Source organism: Neolamprologus brichardi, chromosome 5, assembly GCF_056152115.1.
Source record: "Neolamprologus brichardi isolate AB-2024 chromosome 5, ASM5615211v1, whole genome shotgun sequence".
NCBI classification, from domain to species: Eukaryota; Metazoa; Chordata; class Actinopteri; order Cichliformes; family Cichlidae; genus Neolamprologus; species Neolamprologus brichardi.
In genome coordinates, this window is record NC_142108.1 from 25,676,515 (window position 1) to 25,699,424 (window position 22,910).

Below are 22,910 nucleotides of genomic sequence, written 5' to 3' on the forward strand. Positions count from 1 at the left end.
CAGTTCTGCCAGTAGGGTTTCCACCTACATGTATAACCCTAAGATGACATTTCATCACGAAATAACTCTTGCAATGCACAGAGAAAGTGAAAACTGATGTTTTGTAAGTGTTTATGAATTTCTCAGGTTTCACTTTGTGTCCATCCAGTGTGTTAGGATGCTGTTTCACACATCTTTTCCCTTGTCTTTCACAGCACCTCCAAACAACATATCAGTGGTGGCAGAAAACACTCCAGCCCCTTTCAGTCGATACCAAGCCCAGAATCTGACTCTTGTCTGCACTGCAAAGGGAGGGAAACCAGCCCCATCGGTGAGTTGCTGCTGAAGTTGTACCATGCTGCCAGCTCGCTTGGGACTTGCCTTTACAGCACACAGATCCCTGTTGTTTACAGACAAACAGAAACTCTGTTGCATGTTTTTTTGTTTTTCAGTGCACAGACCAGTACTATTTATATATGCGTCCCACTGAAATTTGCTGTTATTTGCTAAATAATAATATCAGAGTTTAGAAGGCATCTTCCTGCAGTCATTTAAAATATGTGCTGCTATTACTTTCATTTCAGCTTCTTTTGGCTACTCAATTTAGGGGTCGCCACTGTGAATCATCTTCCTTCATGTAATACTGTCCCTTGCACCCTCTTCTGTCACACAAGCACTCTGCAGATCCTCTCTCAGAAACCTCCTCTGTGGTCTTCCACTTTTTCTTCCTCCTGGCAGCTTCCTTTTTTTACTTCCTTTGTCCAGTATATCCACTCTATATCTCTCCCTCTGTTTAAATCATCTCAACATTGCCTCTCTAACTTTGTCTCTAAACTGCTCAACCTGAGCCGTTCTTCTGATGTACTCATTTCTAATCTTGTCCCTCCTGGTCACTCCCACTGAAAATCTTCAGCTCTGCCACCTGCAGCCTCCTGTCTTTTTGCTAGTGCCACATCTCCAAGCCATACATCATAGCAGGTCTCACTAATGTCTTGTGAAACTCTTGCTGCTGACCTTCGGTAACAAATCACACTCGTCTCCACCAATTCCGCTTTTCCTGCTCTTTCTTCTTCACATCTTTTGTACGCTAACTATTGCTTGGTAAGGTTGACCCTAGGTATTTAAAATCCATCTTCACCACTTCTACTCATCGCATCTTCACCTTTCCACCTCTCCCCCTCTCATTCATACACGTGTATTCCTTCTTGCATCTACTGACTTTCATTCCTCTTTTCTCCAGTACATACCACAACCTCTCCAGACTCTCTTTCAGCTTCTCACTACTCTAAATAAAGCTTACAATGTTGTCTCTGAATATAGTTGTTCATGGAGACGTCATCTGTCAGCCTGTCCATCTCCACTGCAAACACAGGGCTTGGAGTTAGCCTCTGGTGTAATTCCAACCCCAACTTCAACCCATCTGTCAGTCCAACCCCACGCTGTCTCGTTGTCCTCACACTCGTCCTTTACCACCCTCATATACTTCTTTGCCGCTCCTGACTTCCTCATACACTTTCACCATTCCTCTCCTGGTACCCTATCATATGCTTCCTAGATCCACAAAAGGCAAACTGACCGGTGGCTGAGTATCATAAATATGTTTGTTGTGCAATGTAGCCAATAAAATGAGTAGATCAAATTTACACGGTTCATGTAATTGCATGTTATGGAGGTTATTTCATTCGCACATAATTATTATAATTAATGTCAAGGTTGTGGATCGTGGACCCAAATGCAGGACTTGAGAAACAGGAATTAAACTCAAAATTCCACTTTAATCCCATAAGCTCAATGGAATACAGACAGTCCGAAAGCATTTAATGAACAGAAACAGCAACCCGGATACCAGAAATCTCAGGAAACATGGGGCAAGGTGACACACAGCAACAAGGACAAGAGGGGACAGTATATGCACACACAAGATAACGAGGGGAGCTATAACAGGTGGGAACACAGACAACCTAATAAGACAGGAAGAAAAACTCCACACAAAACCCAGAGAACAACAATAGCCAAAATAAAATAGAAAGAAGAGTAACAACAGACATGGGGGACAAGATTAACTTGACACAAATGACAAACAGGCAAATGAGAAAGATAAAAAGACAAATACAAAGACAAGACTGAAGGAAAAGGATGGGAACACAAAATAAGTAAATTAACGTAAGTGTATCAGGAACTCAGGCTAAGACCTAAAGGCACGAATAACAAATCCATAAAGAAGACATGTAAACACAAATGAATAACAGTGTGAATAGAAAGCTAAATTCCATCAATGGAACTCGTATCCAAAGACGATCTTTACATACAAAATACAAAACTAGAAAGAATCCATAGCCCAATTACTCAAAACCCTGGTTCTGCGACCACACAACCACAACAGTACACCCTTATCCACACATTTAGAAACACAGATGCATACAGCTGTATGCATCTGTGTTAGTCACAGTCACATTTTTCTCAATGCTTTGAAGTGCAAAACAAGGTCTTACAATATCTGAACTATATACTCAGATGTTTGGTAGCATATGAGCTTATGGACGCTGTTTGAGAGCAGTCACTTGCTGTTAGTTCCCACTGGGTCATTAATCATTGTCCATGGGTATATGGTAATGGACTCCAGACCCTCAGTGCACCTTTCTCCAGCAATTATGAGCTCAGTGAGAGGTGAATACAAGGTGAACATGATTTCCGTCTCTTAGGTACTTCCTGGTTGATAGTGTGATGTCTGCTGTGGTTCTTGCCTGTTGTGATTTCACAGGGTGCCTAAAGCCATTAAAGCTAAGCACTGCTGGATCCTTTTTTTCTGACGCATACTGGAGAAAAAAAAGGATAAGTCACATTGCTTTTAATTAGCTTTGTCAGTGATGTACCAATTGAATGATTAAGTCACTGAATTGAGATTAAACCAACAAAAAAAGCAACGTGATTTTTCATTTCACTATCGATCACTATTAGGGATGTGTGATATGACGAAATATATTGGAAAAAGATATTAAAACAACTGTTGTTTCATATTATATCATTTATTTCATGCTGTCGCAAAACACACTGTTTACTACAATATTTTTTCATTGCTTTAGATGACGTTTTGCAATAGTCATCACACCAATACAGAAGGACCAGCCAGAACAAATCGAGGAGCTCATTTCTAAAGTAGGGGCTACCTCTGTAGCATGGAATTTATTAGTTAATGAAAAGTCTGACACAGAGCAGAAAATGTACTGTGCAAACTGGTCCCCACCACAGACACCGACACAACAAACCTCGTCTACCACCTAATGAAGAATCATGTGAAAGAGTATTGCGAGGGTTTACGAATGTGAAGCAAGAAAGAGGCTCGAAATAAAGCTCGGATTCAAATGTTAGAACAGGCTCCTCCCTGCAGCACGCCATATAATAAAAACTCATGAAGGTAATAGCTGCCATTACAACTTATATCTATAAATATAGGGTTTTGTGCATTGACAAAAACACTTGACTCCAGGTACACAAGGCCCAGCCGAAAACACTTAATGTAAGTTCCCTCGTTTATATTGCAATTGTCGATCCAATGTATTAGATGAAATCTGCTACTTAGTATACTACGCTGCAATAACAGATATGTGCATGAAACAGTGCACCTTATCTTAGACTGGACCAAAAAAATTGGGGAAAAAGCAAGCAGCATTTAATAATTAATATTTTGAATGATTGCTGGCATGTCTATAAAAATAGCATTAATGGACAAAATCATAGGTTTACATAAAAGTAACAAGCTATTTGGTTGAACTTGATTTAGACATGAAAGACCGTAAACCCAGAAACCTTTCCAACTGACTATTGATGACCACTATACCTTCCACACTAACATATCATAAAGCATTAATACCTTTAATGGAGCTCCTACATTAATCATATGGGGAAACCTGAATCCAATGGCATCCAAAACATGACATAATTTTGTTTTCAAAGCACCTTTTTTAAGCAATTCTATTTTAACACTGAGGACCTTTGCCACAACAAACCCTGAAAAAAAATGTATTAGATTTTATTAGTCCTGCACACCCACACAGGTGTTCTTACTCATTCTGTTTGAAGCTGAGTAGAGCTACAGTTTGCTGGCAGTTTTTTAAAGTCACCAAATATCATACAGGTTGTTTTTTGTTTTCCCTTAAAAACACAAAGATTAAACTTGTTCCACAAATGTGCGACACCGGGGATTTTATTTTAGTCCGGCACAGTTTGTACAAACCCACAGTCCAGAGAAGGGGTTTAATTTGCCAATCTAAGTGGAAACACCTGGATGTGAGTACTATGCGAGTGAAGGGCCTTTTATGTTCCTAGCGCTCTCATGGCGTGGAATATAAGGCATTCATGAGGTGTCAGAATAACCAGAAAAATGCATTACCATTAAAAGTCTTTGAGCTGTGCAACCCTTGGGTAGCAGGTTGCAGAGTTGTTGATATGATCATAAATGAGCAAAGGATGTAAATGTTTTGTTAATATAAAATAAGTTTAAATAGATCATGCACATTTAAATATCATAAAAGTGACTTGACTAAGTTACAAAAAGTATTTCAATTATTTATTAGCATTAAGCCCCATAGTAAGTGTCTTTAAATTAAAGCTTAACAGCACAGAAGGCACAGGGTCCAAAAGCTTCCACACTCAGAATGTCAAACCAAAGAAGGTTAATTCATTTAAAATGAGTTTGTTTGCTCCAAATAGAAAAGCATAGGAATAAATATACCAAATATATTGTACAGACAGTAGTTTCAGTATTGCGAATTAGCTCTGCACCATATATGCGAATATTGTGTTTGGACTAGAGTGATATAAGATATAAGGCCACGTCTGCTGATTCAAGGAACATGAGAAGGAAAACACTTTCAATTTGGACGGAAACATTGCCTCAGAGGAGAACTGATCATGACCTGTCAAACTTGCTGTGTACTGGTATAATAAACCAAAAACCTTGCCAATGTTCTCTGACAGGTTTCAAGAATAGACTTTCACACTCTAGTCTCACTGAGCCCTTTGAAATTTATATTTAATCCAATTCTAAATCTTAACTGTGGTGCTTTTAATGGGTAAAAACAAAAAAAGAAGAACTATTTTGGTTTATTCAGTGTCATTTGATAGCTAAGGCTGTAGCACATGTTTAGTTCTGTCGTGTACTATTTTAATATTTGACACTTAAAATGTACCAAATGACATGACAAAACTTAGTAAGAAGTACTTGTTCGGAAATCAAACTATACTTATAGCTTGTAGATATAAGGTTTGAAAAAGGAAATTTACACTGGAGAAATAGCATTTTGTTGTGGCGTTGTTTTTTAACTCATATGTTGCATACACATAATGAGAAATATGACATTTAAACAGTGTCTATTTGTTCTATTTATGCTATTGTCTACGGTCATGCGGCATAATAAAACCTCATTATTAGGTTTGTAAGTATTTGCTTGAGTGTTCCTGCTTTGGCCCAGTTATGTGGCTGCAACTTCAAACAGCTCCATTTGCTTTTTGATGAAACTCATTTAGTCTTTGTCGGTGCTACTGCCCGGGGCTTGTTGCAAAATGAGCTGTTGTCAGCTCTATTTTCAATGTCATATCATAGCAAACCTGGTCTCAATAGGGACTCACAACTTACAAAGAAACCAACTGAATTGATTGAGCCAGCAATTAGCAACAGCTAGTAAATGTGATCATTCATTGGCGTTTTGTACTCTAAAGTATGGTGGTCTGTAACAATGTTTTCCACTTAGTCTTTGAAGGGAAAAAATGTTATTAATACTTTAGTCTTGGAGAATGGGCCAAATAAGATATATTCACATAGACTTGAAATAAAACAAATTTTGTATTGACTGGCTTTTCAGGCTACAACATACACTTGTATTTTGTGTCTTCAACCCAGTCTTTGTCAAAACTGAGTTAACATAATATCCTTGGTGAACACTGAAAGTACAAAGATGCTAAAAATACCAAATTTTAACAGCTGTCGTTCCACATTTGCTTTTTAGCTTGCAGTTGTTATAGAGCTAAGTGTTCCACTGGCATTCATACACAATGAATGTACAGGGAGTTTTTAGACTTGAAACAGCTCCCTTTAGCAGCAGAGACCAACACAGTGAAACTGCTGTGAGTAAACTTTAGCAATGAAGTTGAGGGGCAGAGAACTAAAACAATGATCTCAGCTCCATAAAGCTGAGCAGAACTGCAAACATAGGTTATGATTCTCTGTAAGAGCATCAGCATGAGCGAAAAGCATTTCACATTTTCACATTATTTTTACATTCATTGCCACTGATACACTGTAATCATAAATGCATAACCTAATTTTAATGATAAGGTTATTTTAATGTGAATTCACTCCTATTTTTATGTTCTCAGGTATCAAAACTTTTTTTATGCTTCCAATAAGCACATACAGTTCCTCTCATGTCTAAGCAATACTTAGAGTTACTATGAGAGTGAAGACAAAAATGAGAGCTGCTAATTATGCTGCAAAGCAGCTACTGTAGACTTCAATAGCAAACAGTAGAGTTTACTAGCTTATTTTAGCCATCGTATTTTCAAATTGTTTCATTTTATTTTGGTAGTTGCATTTTTGAATGGGAGAAAATAAACAACTGATTAAAAAATAATGAACCAACATCAAAAGGAAAGAGAGTAGAATAGCAGGTAAGAGGAAAAATCAGCATATAGTGAAGGATTCACTAATGCATTACATTTCCTTCTAAACCTAAACTTCCAAAAACAGTAAGTGCGCCTATATCTTTACTACCATAACTAAAGATATGTCTAACACCACACAGCTGAAAACCTCAACTGTGTGCTTGCAGTGAATGAACATGATTGGCTTACATGTTTCCTGGTTCGGCTTTTATAAAGCAGATGATTAGCTCTCTCTGTGGCAGGATAACCTCCTTCCTTGATGTTAAAAGTTTCTCTGACATATTTCTGTTCAGTATTCTTTGAAGCCCAATACATTACATTACCATATCTCTGTTTTACCATACAATACAGAGTATGCACACATGTAATTATGCCTTTCCGCTGTTCAGCGCCAACCGCAGGTACAAGCACCATATGTCAGCTCAGCGTGGACTTCTTATCGCTGTGTAGAAGAACCTCATGAGCTACTATAGACCATTCAATACAAAATGTCTTTTGTCCTAAACAGGCATGGCTTTGTATTTGCTTTGATAAATTGTTTGGCTCTCTTAAAGAAAGGAAAAAGTCCCTGTTGCTATGCAACATCCTTTTACATCCTTTCAGCATCCAGCATAATGTCTGATACATGATTCTGGCTTAGCATAGAAATTTGAAAGTGCTGAACTTCATCCAATATACTGTTGCAAGTCTTGTTATACTAGGCAGTTTCATAAGGCTCCTACTGTTCCTTCATCTGGCTGACTATGTTCCCTTTTATTGGTTCTTTAATTGTCAAATTAGAACTGAGAAAATATGCAAATGTGGTCAACCAGTAATGTTAAACTTGTTTTTTCTCTTCTGTAAAAAGTAGACTATGCTAGTTTAAGTGTTTAGGTGATAGAAGCAGTTTACTTGCATGGCTGTATTAGAATATATATTACCCTATCAGACCTATCAGCAATGCTAGGCAAGTGCGCTACAATGTGTAGTGTATGCTCTGTACTTTACATTTATAAACTAGGTCCACCATATTTTCATATATTGCACACATTTTACTCCTTGAAGTATCTCCAGTGTCTGGAAGTTCATCCTTTTTAAAAACCTGTTTCTTCTCACCACTTTCTGGAGACACCCAACGCACCAAATTCCCTACTGCAGCTTTGAGAGGGCTGAATATAATGGACGCATGAGTTAAAAGTGTCACCCATTATGTTTCAAGATCTGTCTGCATCTGAAGCGCTGAGGCAAGCTGGTGGCATATCAATAATAGCTTCCCAGTGCCACTATTAGAACATCCTCAGAGCACAAGCAAGCACTGATTGAAAAGAAGAAAGATAATGACAGTTAATAAGAAGGAAAGCTGATTAAGCCATGGCCAGGATCTCTCTCGTTGCCTCTGTGCTCTTTCTCTCCCTGTTTCTCTTGCTTCTGCTCTCCCGTTGAATCATTCTGTCACTATGAAAATTACTGGCTTGTCCTTTTGACACTGCCATGATTAATTGCAGCAACATGAAGGTGTATATGGACCAATACATTATTGTTACATTTTTGAAAAGGTTTTGAATTCATGATGTTGGTGAGGTGGGGGCATTTTGGCAGTGAACAGAGTGCAGGTGCTCTCATCATAGTCTATTCACAAGGGAATGCAAAACCCTTCTTATGCCACTCATTACTGTCTTGGTATTGTATATGGGCTTAGAATTGCATATCTCTTTTTTTCTGGGTTAATTCATTTTAGAATGAAGTAAGTGGTTTGTGTCTGGTTTCATTGTTTGCACATATTGAACTATGAAGTATTTTGGGATTTATAACAGAGCCATGATTGATAATCACTTTATTCCGTGCAATAGCACTGTAAGAGAATAATAGAGCCGCAATGCCAAAGGCCCTCAAAAATCCTCTTTTACATGAGACTGAACATTCCAGTCCAGGTCCTAGGGCAGCAAAATGCAAAATGTATGGCATAAGCCATTGTCATGACTATATAATGCACCTAATCTCCTACGTGATACTACAGATGTACTTTTTATCTTTTCCCACAACATGTTTGGAAATCAACCCATCATAAAAGACCAGAAATTGCCTGTTTTGTGATAGTCTACTGATCAATTAGAAAAACAAGTGCATTCATCAGAACGCATAATATCCAAAAAGGTGATTCTTATAAAGTCGTATCCGACAAAAGTGCCCATGTCACTTTGTGAAGCGTTATCATCTTTTGGAGGCATGCATCACAATGAGAGACATCCTCGGTGTTATTTTGGCTGCTTTCTAATCACATGTAGAAAATTAATCAGTGTTTGCTCTCTCATTTGTACAGAATGAAAGAAGTGATGTGCTTTCCATTATCTCTGCCTGTCAAACAAGGAAATGTGGGAAATGGGATTTTTAGCAAATTAGTAGGTAGCTTAAAGAAAAACAGACCAAGACAGCAGCGATGGCAGATGTCTCCTTAATTGTGCATAGATTTTAGGATGAATTAGTTGGTTCAAATTAATATTTACAAGGACACAGGGTCCTGTTAGATTATTTTGTTGCAGCACGAATCATGCAAGTAACCGTGTCCTATGTTTCTCCTTGCGTTCAGTACATTCAGAAATGCCAAGAAATTGATTTCAGAGAACAGTTTCCAAGATGTCAAATATTGGCTTTGGAAAACTTTATTCCACTCTTACAGATTATTTTAATCCTAAATCAAATTTGTTCAGCATATGATGTCTTACCAGTTAGCATTCTGAGCTTGAAATATTTAATAACGTCTCACGTATATTGGTATAAGACAAAATGTTTTTAAAGCTTAGGCATTCTACTAATTTGCATTTAATATCCACAAAGTATGGCTCAGCAAATCAGGCACAAGTAATGCAGAAGTAGTATCAAGTGGAAAATATCTCAAAATTGATGATGGTAATACTGTTTAACACTGAGAAAAATATTGTCACAATAAATATGACTAGTCTGTAATCATTTAGACAGCACAACAAATAATCTAAAAAGACTTGTGTCACTCAACTCCTCTTCGAAGACTTTCATATTGAATATGTCTATTTATATCGCTGTCTAAAGTCTTTCCATATCCATGTCCCACTGTACATATGATCTGTTAATGGGAGAGGAAAGGAGCAGAACTGCAGAATAATGAAACAGAAATAGAACTTTAGTTTCTCCCTGCAGCTACATTTGTGTCATTCATTTTATTCATGTCTTTGATAAAACATCCATTTATTCCTTTTCTTTTAACTAAACCAGACAGGTGACAAAAAAATCTTTAGTCACAGTGAGATTACTATGAATGGGCAAACCTATGCTTGATATTTTGCTGGAAGTAACACCTCAATAATGTATTATTTCCAACATGTTGAGAGCTGACGTAACACAGGGCTCAGTGCACGCTGTTAAGTCATTCAGACATTTAATCAATATTTCTTTTATGCCTATAAATGAACTTGTCTGTTAATGTTTACGGAAACAAATCAGTTATCTAGGCTTACTGAATTAATTCCCTATTATACCAATCTATAGCCAACACAGGTGTTATTGTGTGCCCACACCATTTTGTCCAACAAAAGCTCGAGAACAGGTGCATAGATCTTTCTAATCCGCACTGCTCTCCCTCCACCTGCTGTGATAATTAATGAGGTGCTGCAGTACACATTGACAAAAGCTTCTTCTCTACGCAAGTTGTTGAGTAGCTGTAGGAATTAGCAGCAGATGCAATAGGGTCATTGTGGATAAGGTTGATGTTTTCACTTCCCATTGTGCTATTGAATTTTAAGCTGTCACATGAGGTAGGCTGGTAGAAAAATTTGGTGGAGGAAAAAGTGTCAATCACTACAACAACCGAAAGTAAGCAAACTTTGGAGAGAAAAAATTGTTGTAGCTCTGTACTGTAGGTGTTGTGCAGGTTTGAGCAACATCTGCTGTGCATTAGAAAGTTTTATGAGTAAGCTATAAATACCACAAAAACCCCCTGCAGAACAACACAGCTCATAATGACATTGTGTGTCCAGTAGCAGCAGGGCCCACATAGGCAGCCTTGTCAATAATATTTATATTACAATTAACATTAATGTAACAGTGAATGTGACTCAAAAGGGTAAAGCTGTCCACTAAGTGTAAATATTTCAATATGACATTTGAAATGCTTTGCTTTTGTACTAATTACTATAGTGTTAGGAAGCACTTTCTGTTACAGTTTGATAATAATGCCATATTAAAAGGGAAACAAGAAGGTAATAAGATGGAAGTAACAAATGATTGCCAAAAATCCAAGTAATTGTCTTATATCAACAGTGGTGCTGAGTAGTATTACATTAAAGTTTATTTAATAACAACAGGTAATAATAACAGGTCAGAAATTGGTGGTAATTAGGTGGAAATAAAATATGCCTATAAGACTAATGTGTAATAACATGACCCAGGACTGTAAATTGCAACACTATTTCTTTTTAATTACATATTAATAACCTATTAAAGCAAACTTCAAGAAGTGTGATGATTACCTGGAAACATCTGTGGTAGTTTCACATTGGAATATACCGGTAATTTAGAACTGACCTTTACCCCGATGTTGATGATGTTGTTCTTGTTGTTGGGGATGGGAAACATCCAGTGCTGTGCTGTCACTTTAAATGTAAATCGTTCTTTTTGCTGGAAGAGTCATAAAATGTAAAGTTCCCTATTGCAAATATAAGCTGGTAAATTAGCGCAAAGAGACAGCATATATCGTCTCTGCACAAAGAATTTACATACTAAGCAATGAACTGTAGAACTACAAATAATACTTTGAAAAAACTAAATTCAAATGACCAAAGGTTCCCCAAAGAGCTGCGGATTAAAATTTCTGTTCATTAACAGCACAAAAAATACCACAGGCTGTAACTACACAACCTTGTTTCAATGCTAATATCTGGAGGTTATGTGCAGAAATGGGAGTATGAATTCTCTATTGAGAGATAAGGCAGCTGGAGAAATTATGTGATGCATGAAATGCTAAGGAAACACTTGTAATATTCAGGGAAATCCCTGACTGCAGCACTAGCTACTGCAGAATGATATAGGAAATGAGACAATTCTCAAATTAAAACGGCATTATTCTATATGTTTAACAATTAAGAAAGGAATCCAATAAGAATGTGGATGGTGCTGTTATGATGATAAAACACAGAGAACAAAAACTGAATATTTTCACATTCTATACTGAGTGTAATGGCTCTGTGGCAAAACAAAATTTACTGTGTGGGCTCTCTGTTCTTAATCTTTCCTGCCGATCTATTAATCCCACTGTATGCTGCTGTCCCAGCCAACAGCCAACAGACAGCGTAAGCAATAGGCTGTAACCATTCAGCTGCATTAAGCAGGTGAAAAGACAGATATTGCCCTCAGTAGTTGTTGGCACCAAAATAGAACTAAAATGAGAATCAGTGTTGAAATTAATATGTCAATATTGTGTTTACCGCGCAGCTTGTTGTGATGCCTCCTAATGACCACATATTCTATTAGGGCAAAATTGAAGTCATGCATTTGTGTGTACTCTTCTGGTAAAGATAAAGTATCTAGTTAAATATGTCATTTTTTTTTATTTTTTGCTCTCCTTTCCATCTGTTTTTCTCTTTCAACGCCTCTCTGCCTAAAGGTATACTTTAAACGAGATGGTGAGCTGATAGAGGTGATCTCCTACACTCTACCGTCCGCCAACGACCAGGGGAGCAGCTCAGCAGGGGTGAGAGGAGCCAGGCCACTGATCAGCAGGGACCTTGATGACACTAAGTTACAGCGGTCCCTCTCCCTCTTGGATCCCGAAGGACGATCGCCCCGCTTGTACACAGAGAGCCCCCAACGTGTCCACACTCATGGACAACAGGCCTACGAACCCAGCCCTGCAACAGAGGTCATTCCAGAGACAGTAGTGAGCCGGGAGTTCCCCCGCTGGGTGCACAGCACAGACCCACTCTACTACTTTAGCCACACTCACATCCCCCAGAGTGATGGCTCTGTGGTGGTGCAGGCCCGACTTACTTGGACCCTCAACCCCCAGTTAGATAATGATGCCCTGTTCAGCTGTGAAGTGAAGCATCCAGCACTGTCCATGCCTATGCAGACAGAGGTCACTCTAGGTGAGTAGGATGCTGTCCAACCCATTGCTTTTGCATGCTGTACTCATTCCCACACAGACCTTTTGCTCATCTGTCCGCTTTTCCACTTCCCAGCCACCCAAAAAACCGCAAGACATGTATTCGTTTCTCATTTCTTTTTTCCTTTTAATCTCCTGCTGTCTCCTCGTATCCCGTTGCCGCACTTGGAGACCGACTTGGGTCTCCTTATGCCTTCGTTGCAAATGTACTCAGAACAACACTGATTTTCATTTGATGCTGCTTAATTGTGTTACAGCTGAGCAGATTGCAAGTTTAACACTGAATGCAAAACTCACAGTGAATGACGGGGCAATTCATCGAGCTGTCTGTTGCTAGATTGAGTTAACTCAGGAGCGTTATTGAAAAAGTCAGCCTGAATTAGAGAAGTCAGATGAGAATTTAGACACACTGACCAACGTTTTATTATAGGAAAGGCACTCACAGAGATGCTCCACTTCTTCGAACCTCAGTGAAAACCTCCTTTATGCTCTTCAGTAATATGCTTTAGTGTGTCAGAGACAGTGTCTTAATTTTGCCATTTCATCAGAAGGAGAAAAACGCAGTGGCATTAGGATTATTATTGTTTGTTCATCTGCAAACGATCAAAGGAGATGGAATAGCTACACAAATACTGATTTCAGAGAACAGGAGTCACACTTTATGGGAAAACTTAGCATTAAGTTTTAATAGCATCTGATCGAAGACAGAGACACACATACTCTGACTTTAAAAATTTTGTTTTTGGGTTTTTTTTTTTATTCCAAAAACAAAGATGGCTTCCAGCATATCCAATTAACACTTCAAAGGCAGTACGTTGGCATCACACTCCTGGATAGAAGCCAGCAGTCGTAACATGATAAACAGAGACAATATCTTCCATGAAAAGTTAGCAGTGTTTGAGAGCAAAAGAGGCTCTGAATGAGGAGGCTGTGGCTGGCTTACCATTGCAGTGTCACATCCTCGCCTTTCATTTAATTAAAAGTCCCCATTTTCAGTGCTGGTGAGCAGCAATGGTTACATTGTTCATCTATAGGAAATGTTATTATGTTAAGTACTTAGAGAATGCGTTTACAAATTAATTACTAACTTAAAAGTGGAAAATACAATGCATGAAGGAGATGATGTTTTCGTGTCAATATTTTTTTTTAGCTTTACAAATACCCTGCCTCAATATTACGTAAATAAATAAAAACGTATTTATTAATTTATTGCTTGATGGGTTTATCTTTTTTTTCTTTTAAGTGCTAGACCAAACCTTCCAAAAGCAGTGATTCACCCAGAGACAAGAGTGTGAGGTTGTTGATGATGATTATTATGATTAAATCAAGGCTCCATTTTTCTTTCTTTAGTAGAAGAAAGAAAAAGATTATCAGAATTGTTACTGTGAGAATAAAACTTCTACGGGCCAGAATAAAATATAATGCCTGTTTTGTTGCTTTTTCCTCTTCATTAAGGTGTTGGAAGTCTCACTGTGAACAAGCATAGATTGTTGGCTGCAAACTGGTATGGATACAGAGCAAAGAGATCTGAATAAATGACACTGATTGACTGATTAAAAATATAATTTTCTTAAATATCTGGGACTGAGTGCAATGGGACTGTATGCAGTTCTAAAAAAAATCTGATATCTTGTTAGTCAATACAACTGAAAGGTCTAGTATTGAGGGATCAGGCAGCATTGACTGACGACATATATGGTACCTATAGAACCATATTAAAATTGTTCGAAATGTATTCATTTATAATATCTACATTGTATTTATGAACTAAATGACAGGTCTGACACGTGTAAATGGCATGTGTTGTTTGTTTGTTAAAGGGAGAATTTACAGCAACTTTTATAGCTGGTATCATGAGTTTAAAGACCCACCTACAAGTAACATAAGATAATGTTTTATGGAATAAAGGCTTTAACTTCTTGAATTTAAACCTGACAACATCCTATGAAGAAAGTAGTAATGTACTTCTTCGAACTATTCAAGTGTGCTATTAAGGGATATCTGTAAAGACACTTGCCATATATAATAAAAACCATAATAATGAATTTCTAGCTATATACAGCAAATTGATACTTTCAGAGTCACTTTCTCTCACACTCCTCTGACTCCTGTAATGGTTAGGCAACACATTATTCCTGAGGAAAAAAAGTTTGACAAAAATGTAGTGGGGATTTTAGGTTTAGTTTTATTTCCTCACAACTTGTATGCCAAAAAGACCTTATGCCAGATTCCATATGTGTATGTGGGTAAATAGGTTGAATCTGCAGGGCATCAATTAGAGGAGATGGGACACTCCTTTCTGTTGAAGCTTTTGGATCAGTTTTCTGTCCAGATTGACAAGGGAAGTGTTCATTTTAGGCAAAAATCATGTATATGGTGTATGGTATATGGTGGATTAATAATTAGTTGTGGACTGATTTTTCCTGAATTTTTTGTTGGTGAGTATTCCTCGCTGCAGCGTATGTATTGTGGTTGTGATTTGCTCATTTTAAGTTATTATAGAGCTATTTTATCTGTTAGCACACTATTGAGGTTCTTTGACATTTGTTTTTGTTGTTTTTTTATTGTTTGTTTTTGGATAGCAATAGAGTTCTAACGAAATAATAGAGGTTTCACCTGTCGTTGGCACTGTACTTATATCAATTTGTTGATGGTTTTAAACTTTTAATGGAAATCATTGATGTTGAGAAAAATATGAAATATTACCAGCCATATCCCTGAAGAGTATCTACTATCTAACAAAGCCCTTTGGCCCTTATTTAAAAACCAATTGTTGCGAATGGCATTGTCACTTTTTCAAATGGGAATTTCTCATACCACAAAATCGTCTTTTAAAATGTAATAACTGTCACCCTCATCTCCCAAGTGAATAGAAATATAGTACATCACTTGCTAGAGGGAGGCAGGCGGCATCAGTTGAAGGTATAATGGCATGAGCTGTCTTCGCAAGACAAAGTATTGCTGTAAGGATTCTAACAGCTCTTTGCCTTTTTCGCATGTTGATAATACAGATGACACAACCTGAGGGAAATGGGCCCTGTGAAACTCTTGCTAAATGTCAAAAGTGTTAATATTTTGACAAGCCTTTCTGTGCTGTGTTTGAAGTCATTAATTTAGCACTACCTTTGTTCTTTTAAAGAGATGGAAGAAGCATCAGTAGAAAAAAATGAGAACAGAAAATGTGTGTTTGTTGATTGTAATTAGAGCGCACTTGAAATTCAAAGCATTCACTGACCTGCTCAGAGCTTGATCCATCTTGGAATGGAATAGTATTTAGGAAAAAATGGTAATATGGTTGTGATTCACGTACCAAATTGTGTTGACTATTATTGCCAGACTAAATGGCACTACGTTTCTAGAGTATATCAGTAACTCTAATTCAATGTGACTGTGTAAAACAGCTCACCTTAGGATTCTCATCGCTTACATACCCAGTTCATTTATTATGCAGTTGTAACTGGATAATTGCACTCATACACACACCCTCTTGGTTCTCTCAGGTGTGTTTGGTCAGGAAATGAAAGGGAGATCTTTTCAGTGCTCATAAGTAATAAATCTTTCAGAGATTTAATATCGCCACAGGAGACAGAACGACAGTCTGACAATCGACCAATGTTGTATCACACTTCATGAATATTCATGATTGGCTCTGTGCTCACCATACAAATGAAAATGAATCTGGTGCTGGTCTTCACAAGTCTAAAAAAGTGACTCACCTTTATGAGATCATGACCATTTTATTCATGAACGTCAGTTCATACATGAACAGTGTATCCTAAAAATGAAAATAAGTTTTTGGCTTGGATTTATTTGAATATAATTAGACAAGAGATGGAAATGTCACCACAGCCTACAGCAGTGAGAAGGACTCCAGGAATTTAAACAGTCCAGTCTTTGCTGTGCCAGGTCCTGATCATCAGGTGCTCCGTTTCAGGAACACATCTGTGATCTGTGTGTGCGTTTGCATGTCTGAATATTTATGAGGATCATGTGTGTGCATGTAATGTGTTGCAGTATGTCGCTATGTTGTGACTTTGTTCAACTGCAACATAATTCCATGGTCATCGGTCTGTCTTATTTTAGTGTTTTTAGACACCTAGTGTGTAAGGTAAATCTAAGAAACACATAGCATGGGGCCTGATTCATCATGATGGTACAATCTGGCAGTCAGTCAGGCCTCTAAATTCAGCTGCAAGCCTCTTCACCTTCTCTTTCTAAACCGAACCAGTCACCCGGCTAATACGGTAGGTTCCCTTCAATGGTTTAAGTCTGGTGTACAGCTGGGCAGACCTGTTGATTCCTTCTCTTGATATTAAAGCACACCTGATGCATGGTGTGCAGTTGTTTTTCTGGGGGGCATGTTTATTCTCTGACCTCTCTCAAAGTCATAACAGTTCTTTCTTTAAGAAGTTGGGCCTTATGTGACATTAGGTCTCATGGGACCGTGGCTCATTTCTCCAGTGATGCCCTCAGCTCAAAGAAGCTGTAACATGTCCATCACGCTGCATGCTGCCATAATCAAAGATGGTGACGTAGGACGCCAACTGTCACTGCTGGAGCAAATCCCAGAAATCGGCCATCATCTTCTCAGCCATATGCCTGGCGAGCTCTATGTGACGCCATGACACCAGTATTTAAAAATACCCTTCTGTTAGTGTGTAGGAGGTGGAAATATAGTGCTTCACACTACCATGCCAAAACTAGCCTGTTAAATGCCATCCGTCTTCAGCGTGAGATGGAACACTCATGTCAAATTGCTCACATGATGTCTCCGGTTTGGATGCCAGGGCTAAGATGTGATTATTTTGCCTGATTTTTATTTTTATTATTTAAGGTTGCTGTTGCCAAAAGTTATTTTTGGAATTTGCACCCGTTTACGCTGCTTGGGGTCTGAACAGATACATCAGCTTGTAGAGAATAACAAGTTTTGCTAATAACAACAATAAAAATAATGATGATGACTATGATGATATTAATAATATCGCTTTTCAGTCGCTTCTTTTGCAAATTTTCATGGAATTAAATTGCTTTTGTTTCTGCTTTATATAACATTCCCTAGGAGAGGATGTTATACTGTGGACAGTGTCACATGCACAATCCACAGTGTAATTTCTGAATCCATTAGTCTGATACAGGCTGGTAGTCATTGACTGCCTAAGAAAAGTCTGTGATTCATTAGTAGCAGTGGACAGTTTGTTTCCAGATTAATTGCCGAAAAGTATAGGTCATTTGTCTGTTTATTTATTTATGCTTTAGTTCATCAATGAAAGCAAACACCCTGTGTGATTTATATTAGGAGTTGGAACCAAATTAAACAGAAGAACTCCTGGGTTGCATTGTACAGGCGTTACTGATAGGATACCCTTAGCCTGAGTCTCATTGCATGTGATGCTCAGTCCATTTGTTTAACGTATGGAACTGTGCACCATCTGGAGCAGTTATCTTTAGGGGAGCTGTTAATCATCACAAATCGTGCAGAACCTGCTTATATTGTCCTAATGCAGCGTGCTGTGCAGTTTAGCTGCAATGAAATGACTTACCTTCATTTTTTTTAATAGCATTATGCAAATCATTCATTTTATCTCAACACTACATGCGCAGGACAATCGCTGGCCCCTCACTATTCCATGATATTAGAATCTGGCTACTCCCTCTCCTACTTGGGCCCCATTGTTTTAGATGGTCTAAATGAAAGCCATCTGGGGGCTGCTGTCCGCACAAAGACAAGGGAATTAGCTCTGTGAGTGTCCCTTATCTCACTGCCTCCACACTCCACCCGTTGCACTCCCATTCTCCTCTAGTAATGAGTATCTACCCAATTTAGTTCCTTTTCTCTCCAAAGGGGAATAAATCCAGCACAGTTCTTTAGATGAAAGAACCTGAAGGTCCCTCGCCTCTTGGCCTGTGACCTTAATAGACAGGAAATTGTATTTGTATCCCTCCCTCTGCGACCAAACAGGTACCCAGCAGGATTTGCTCCCCATACTCAGTACAATGACCTTTGTCTCTCTGTCTTTTTTTCTTTTCAGCTGCTCCAAAGGGTCCTAAACTTTTGATGTCCCCCAGCAGGGCAAAGGTAGGGGACACAGTGCGCATCACTGTGCAAGGATTCCAGGTAGGATCGCCAGGGGTAAGTGCATGGGGTTTTAAGAAAATGAAAGACTAATTAAGTCTGCAATAGGAGGAGATTGGTGCACATGTGCAGTGAAGCCTGTTTAGTTTTCCTCTTTAGTGACCACTTTGCTGGGCACAGGCATATTTTCTTTAACCTATTTATTCAAGCATGTGCAATATTTCTTTTGAAAAAAATGTATTTACATTTCAACATTTTGCTTAAAGTTAGTAAAGTTAGTACACCCAAAATGCCAAACATTGTAGCTTTTCAGAATGTTTGTTTTCAATAAATCCTCAAATGTAAAACTAAAACTAAAGAATTAAAATGAATAAATTCAAAAGTACATGCTTATGTTAGGTTGGAAACTATGCTATCAGCTGCGATGCTGCTTTCAGACTTCCTGATTTCTTTTCCAAAATAGGAGCAGGTGTCTTTTGTGTGAATGGTCTCTGGGTGGTCCTGATATCTTTGACAGAAATGACACATTGAGAGTCGGTCAGGTGAAGCGAATATGGCTATTCCTGATATAAAACAGCCTAATGGTGCATAGCGCAGGTGCCCTTTGTTACTTTGTAGTCTATAGGAATCATACTTCAGATTTCAAATTTAATTTAATGAAATGAAATTTATGACATTTTATGGAACAAAGTTAAAATTCTGCACTGTTGTTGTTGTCAGTTTAGTACACTGAGTTATTGACGTCAAAGATTTATACATGCATGTCTGCCCAGTGACCTTAAGATTATTTTGAAGCTTTTTTTTAACAGGGTTACGTTTGGTTATTATAAACAGGCTTGACTGTGGCACGCAGCCAGTTGGGCCCTTCGGCAGCGTAGGCATCAGTGCGTACAGATTGATCAGAAAGCAAATTTCCCTTATCCTTCCCCGGGCCCTAGGCTTTGGGGTTTCACAATAGATACGATTCTGTGCCAAGACTAATAATTTTGCTGCCCGCCTTTGTGATGAAATAAGATGTTCCTCTGCGGAATTTGTTATTGATGCTTCTTTTACAGAGGATTTTTTTTTCTGTTCCTTCTCATTGATATGTTGTTTGTTTGTCAGTCTTGAATATGTTTTTTGATTATATTCGTATTATTATACAGCAGTATTCATTACATCATTGTCTTAAAAACAAGTGCAACAAGTTCAAGTTTAAGATTGTACTGTCTTAAAACACAGTAGACTTGCTCACATCTATAGTAGAGTATGCACTGTGCTTGAAAAACTGTGGAAGAAGGGCAAACTGCAGTAGTTTGTTTTTAGCTTCACTCTACATTTGTGAATTTGCCAAATAAGCTAGCTCTTGAGTTCATGGACCTCTGTAGGAAAAACTACTCTTGAGCAGAAACAGCCACACTGACGGTTACGTTTTCAGCACAGTTAGTGATAGCACATACAGGACTTCAGTTCTACAGTAACTTCATGTGGTATGTTTTTCTCAAAATGTGAGGTTATGGTGCTGACATTTCAAGACATCCCTAAGACCGGGGCTCTGGTCCTCTGGAGCCCTGGAGGCTGGAGCGTGTTCTTTAGAAATCTTTCAAATGTGTCTTTTTTTTGTCATGTAATTTTTCCTTTGAGGATGCATAGTTAGAGTGATACAAACGCCTATCTGTGTAAAACTGTTGTAAAGTGAAGCATTATTATTAATGCATGTTGTTAACTTGCCTTTGCATTAGGGGGAAATTGGAGCTTGTATTATTCATGTATACTTTGCTGTTAATCTCTTGGCTGACACTCACAGACTTTCTCTGTTCTGCCCTTTCAACACCATTCATCTGCATTTTTTTTTCTTTTCGTTCCTATTTTTCTTTCCATTCCATTTGGGTGTTGATAGAACGAGGTTTTCCCTGAGCCACTCTTCACCTGGACGAGGGTGGGGGGCCGCCTGCTGGATGGGAGCACTCAGCGAGAGGGGAGGGAGCTGATTTTGGAGAGAGTGCCAGCTGAGCTTAACGGCTCCATGTATCGTTGCACAGCCCAGAATCCTCTGGGTTCCACAGATACGCACACTCGCCTCATAGTCTTCGGTATGTACGCTGAACTCTGCAACATACTCTGGTCCCATTCTGAAGCAGCTGCTACACTAGCAGTTAAACTGAAATCATATTTAATTTTGATGAATTATTTACGGGACAATAAATATGAAATAATGTTTGTCACAGTTTCATAGGCACACATTTTACACATTTAAATGTCAAAGAAAATTTCGTAATTCTACAAAATTCGTTTTAATGTATCTATAATATCTTTGAAGAATACTTAAGAGATTTATGCGACCGCTTTTAGGTATAAATCATTAATGCTGTTGAGCGTGTGATTAATAAGAGATTGTAATTGCTTCCACAATGCATTCTTTTAAGGGCAGCACTTTTGAGAATAACTATTCTCTAGCAAGGGATTTAGTGACTATTCCATTAATGGCATGTCCTCAGCTGTTCTCACTTAAACACCAAAACACAACTATGGTATCAAAGGCTCATGCTAAAATCAAAAGACTTTGTTGTTGGCAGTGTTAGAAAAGCACTTTGTTCAATGGCAAAGCCAAAGTAAAATGTTCATCAAAAACTAGAAGTACTTCATTTGCTGGTGTTGATGTGGGAGCTGGAATGCTTACAGGTTCTGTTATGTCTGTGTGCCCTGCTCCTCTGGCTCTGTTTGCACTGGACACTCATGGAAGAACTGGGATCTGCCTTTCTGAGAGTTCCAATGAAATGACTTCTGTTACAGCTAAATGTCACTTTGCACGAGTGCATTGACAATTTAATCTGTCGGTCCCGTGTTGAAACATACCCCCTGACTCACTTTTCCCTGAAAAGTCATATTGTAAATGATATCCAGAAATTAAATTGGTTTATTTGAATGACCTCATGGCTAAAAAGGCTACAGCAGAGTTACAGCCAGATGTAGGCAGACATTATTTGTCTTTAAGTCAGCTAAAATAATACCTTTTTAAATGTATGTTCAATGCTACCTGTAAAAACTAAGCACATCTTTCTTGATGACTGTCTATAATTTCTCTGTGGCAGCAACGCTGCCAACCCTGCATGCATACCAGATGCAAAAAGATGCTGGGTCATCTTTGAGTGGAGCTACTGTGAAGCATTCATGTAACAGAGACCTGTATTTGGAAGTGCGATAACTATAGATAGATACAGCCACTCCTCTTACGCAGTACTTGTGTAAAGAGAATTTTTGACACTTGTACTATACAGATGTCAAGTTAAGCAAGAAAAACTGGGAGATTTTTTGGGGAAGTTCAGAAATGTGTAGTATGCACATGCAGGGGTTTCAGTCCTGCAGTGCCCCTACTAACATAAATCAGCTTGACACCATTTTTGTACTTGAGCAACTCTGAAACAAAGAACATGTTATCCTCTTTTCTTTCTATCTCTGCACCTGAAACACTCCTTTGATCAGGGTTTAAGTGTGTCACAAATGTACAAATTACTGGGCAGGTCTAATAAGAAGCCACTTTAAGGGAAAAGTGCCACTTTAGGCGGGCGTTACCTTGAGAAGCGTTTTGCTAGGAAGTGCACTAATGTCTATTTAACACCCTGATGCATCCTCAGGTGTCATGGGCTATGTGCCTAGTATGGCCCATCTGTCTGCCTTCTCCTTGTAGATTGCCTTCACTCACTCTAAGGGGAAGTAAATGGTGATTAAGTGACCTTGGCACCATCCCCCATGGCCTTGAGATGAGACACCTGCCGGGGTAGGGGGGATGAAGAGATAGAAGTACTTGGGGGCTCTGCTCACTTCACTAAATGTTCAGTATACATCATCAAGAATAATAGAGTATAATGATAGCTTGCTATAGAGACGCTCCACCAATGACAAGCAGCGTTCACGTCTTGATGATGTACATTTCTAGCCACCCTCAGTGATAATATCCAGTCAGATTACTGTGAAGTGAGTCAGCAGAAATGAGAAACCCGGTAGGGACAAACACACAGGCAGACAACTGTACTTCACACACATGCAGAGACACGCAAATATGTATGCCTATGCAAATGTGCTGGGCAGGCAAACACAAGCGTGCAT

At 38.5% G+C, this 22,910-nt stretch overlaps 1 protein-coding gene across 4 annotated transcripts in view; it reads left to right on the forward strand.

Moving 5' to 3' along the window:
• igsf21a (immunoglobin superfamily, member 21a) overlaps positions 1 to 22,910 on the forward strand; it is a 175,474-nt gene that overhangs the window by 145,243 nt on the left and 7,321 nt on the right. For 3 of the 4 annotated variants that reach the window (XM_087840913.1, XM_087840911.1, XM_087840912.1), the window contains 4 exons: positions 195 to 310; positions 12,254 to 12,734; positions 18,781 to 18,881; positions 20,704 to 20,896. In XM_087840913.1, coding sequence (XP_087697039.1) covers positions 195 to 310; positions 12,254 to 12,734; positions 18,781 to 18,881; positions 20,704 to 20,896 — 891 coding nt within the window. The remainder of the gene's footprint in view (positions 1 to 194; positions 311 to 12,253; positions 12,735 to 18,780; positions 18,882 to 20,703; positions 20,897 to 22,910) is intronic. The other variant, XM_006782918.2, reaches the window with a different exon arrangement.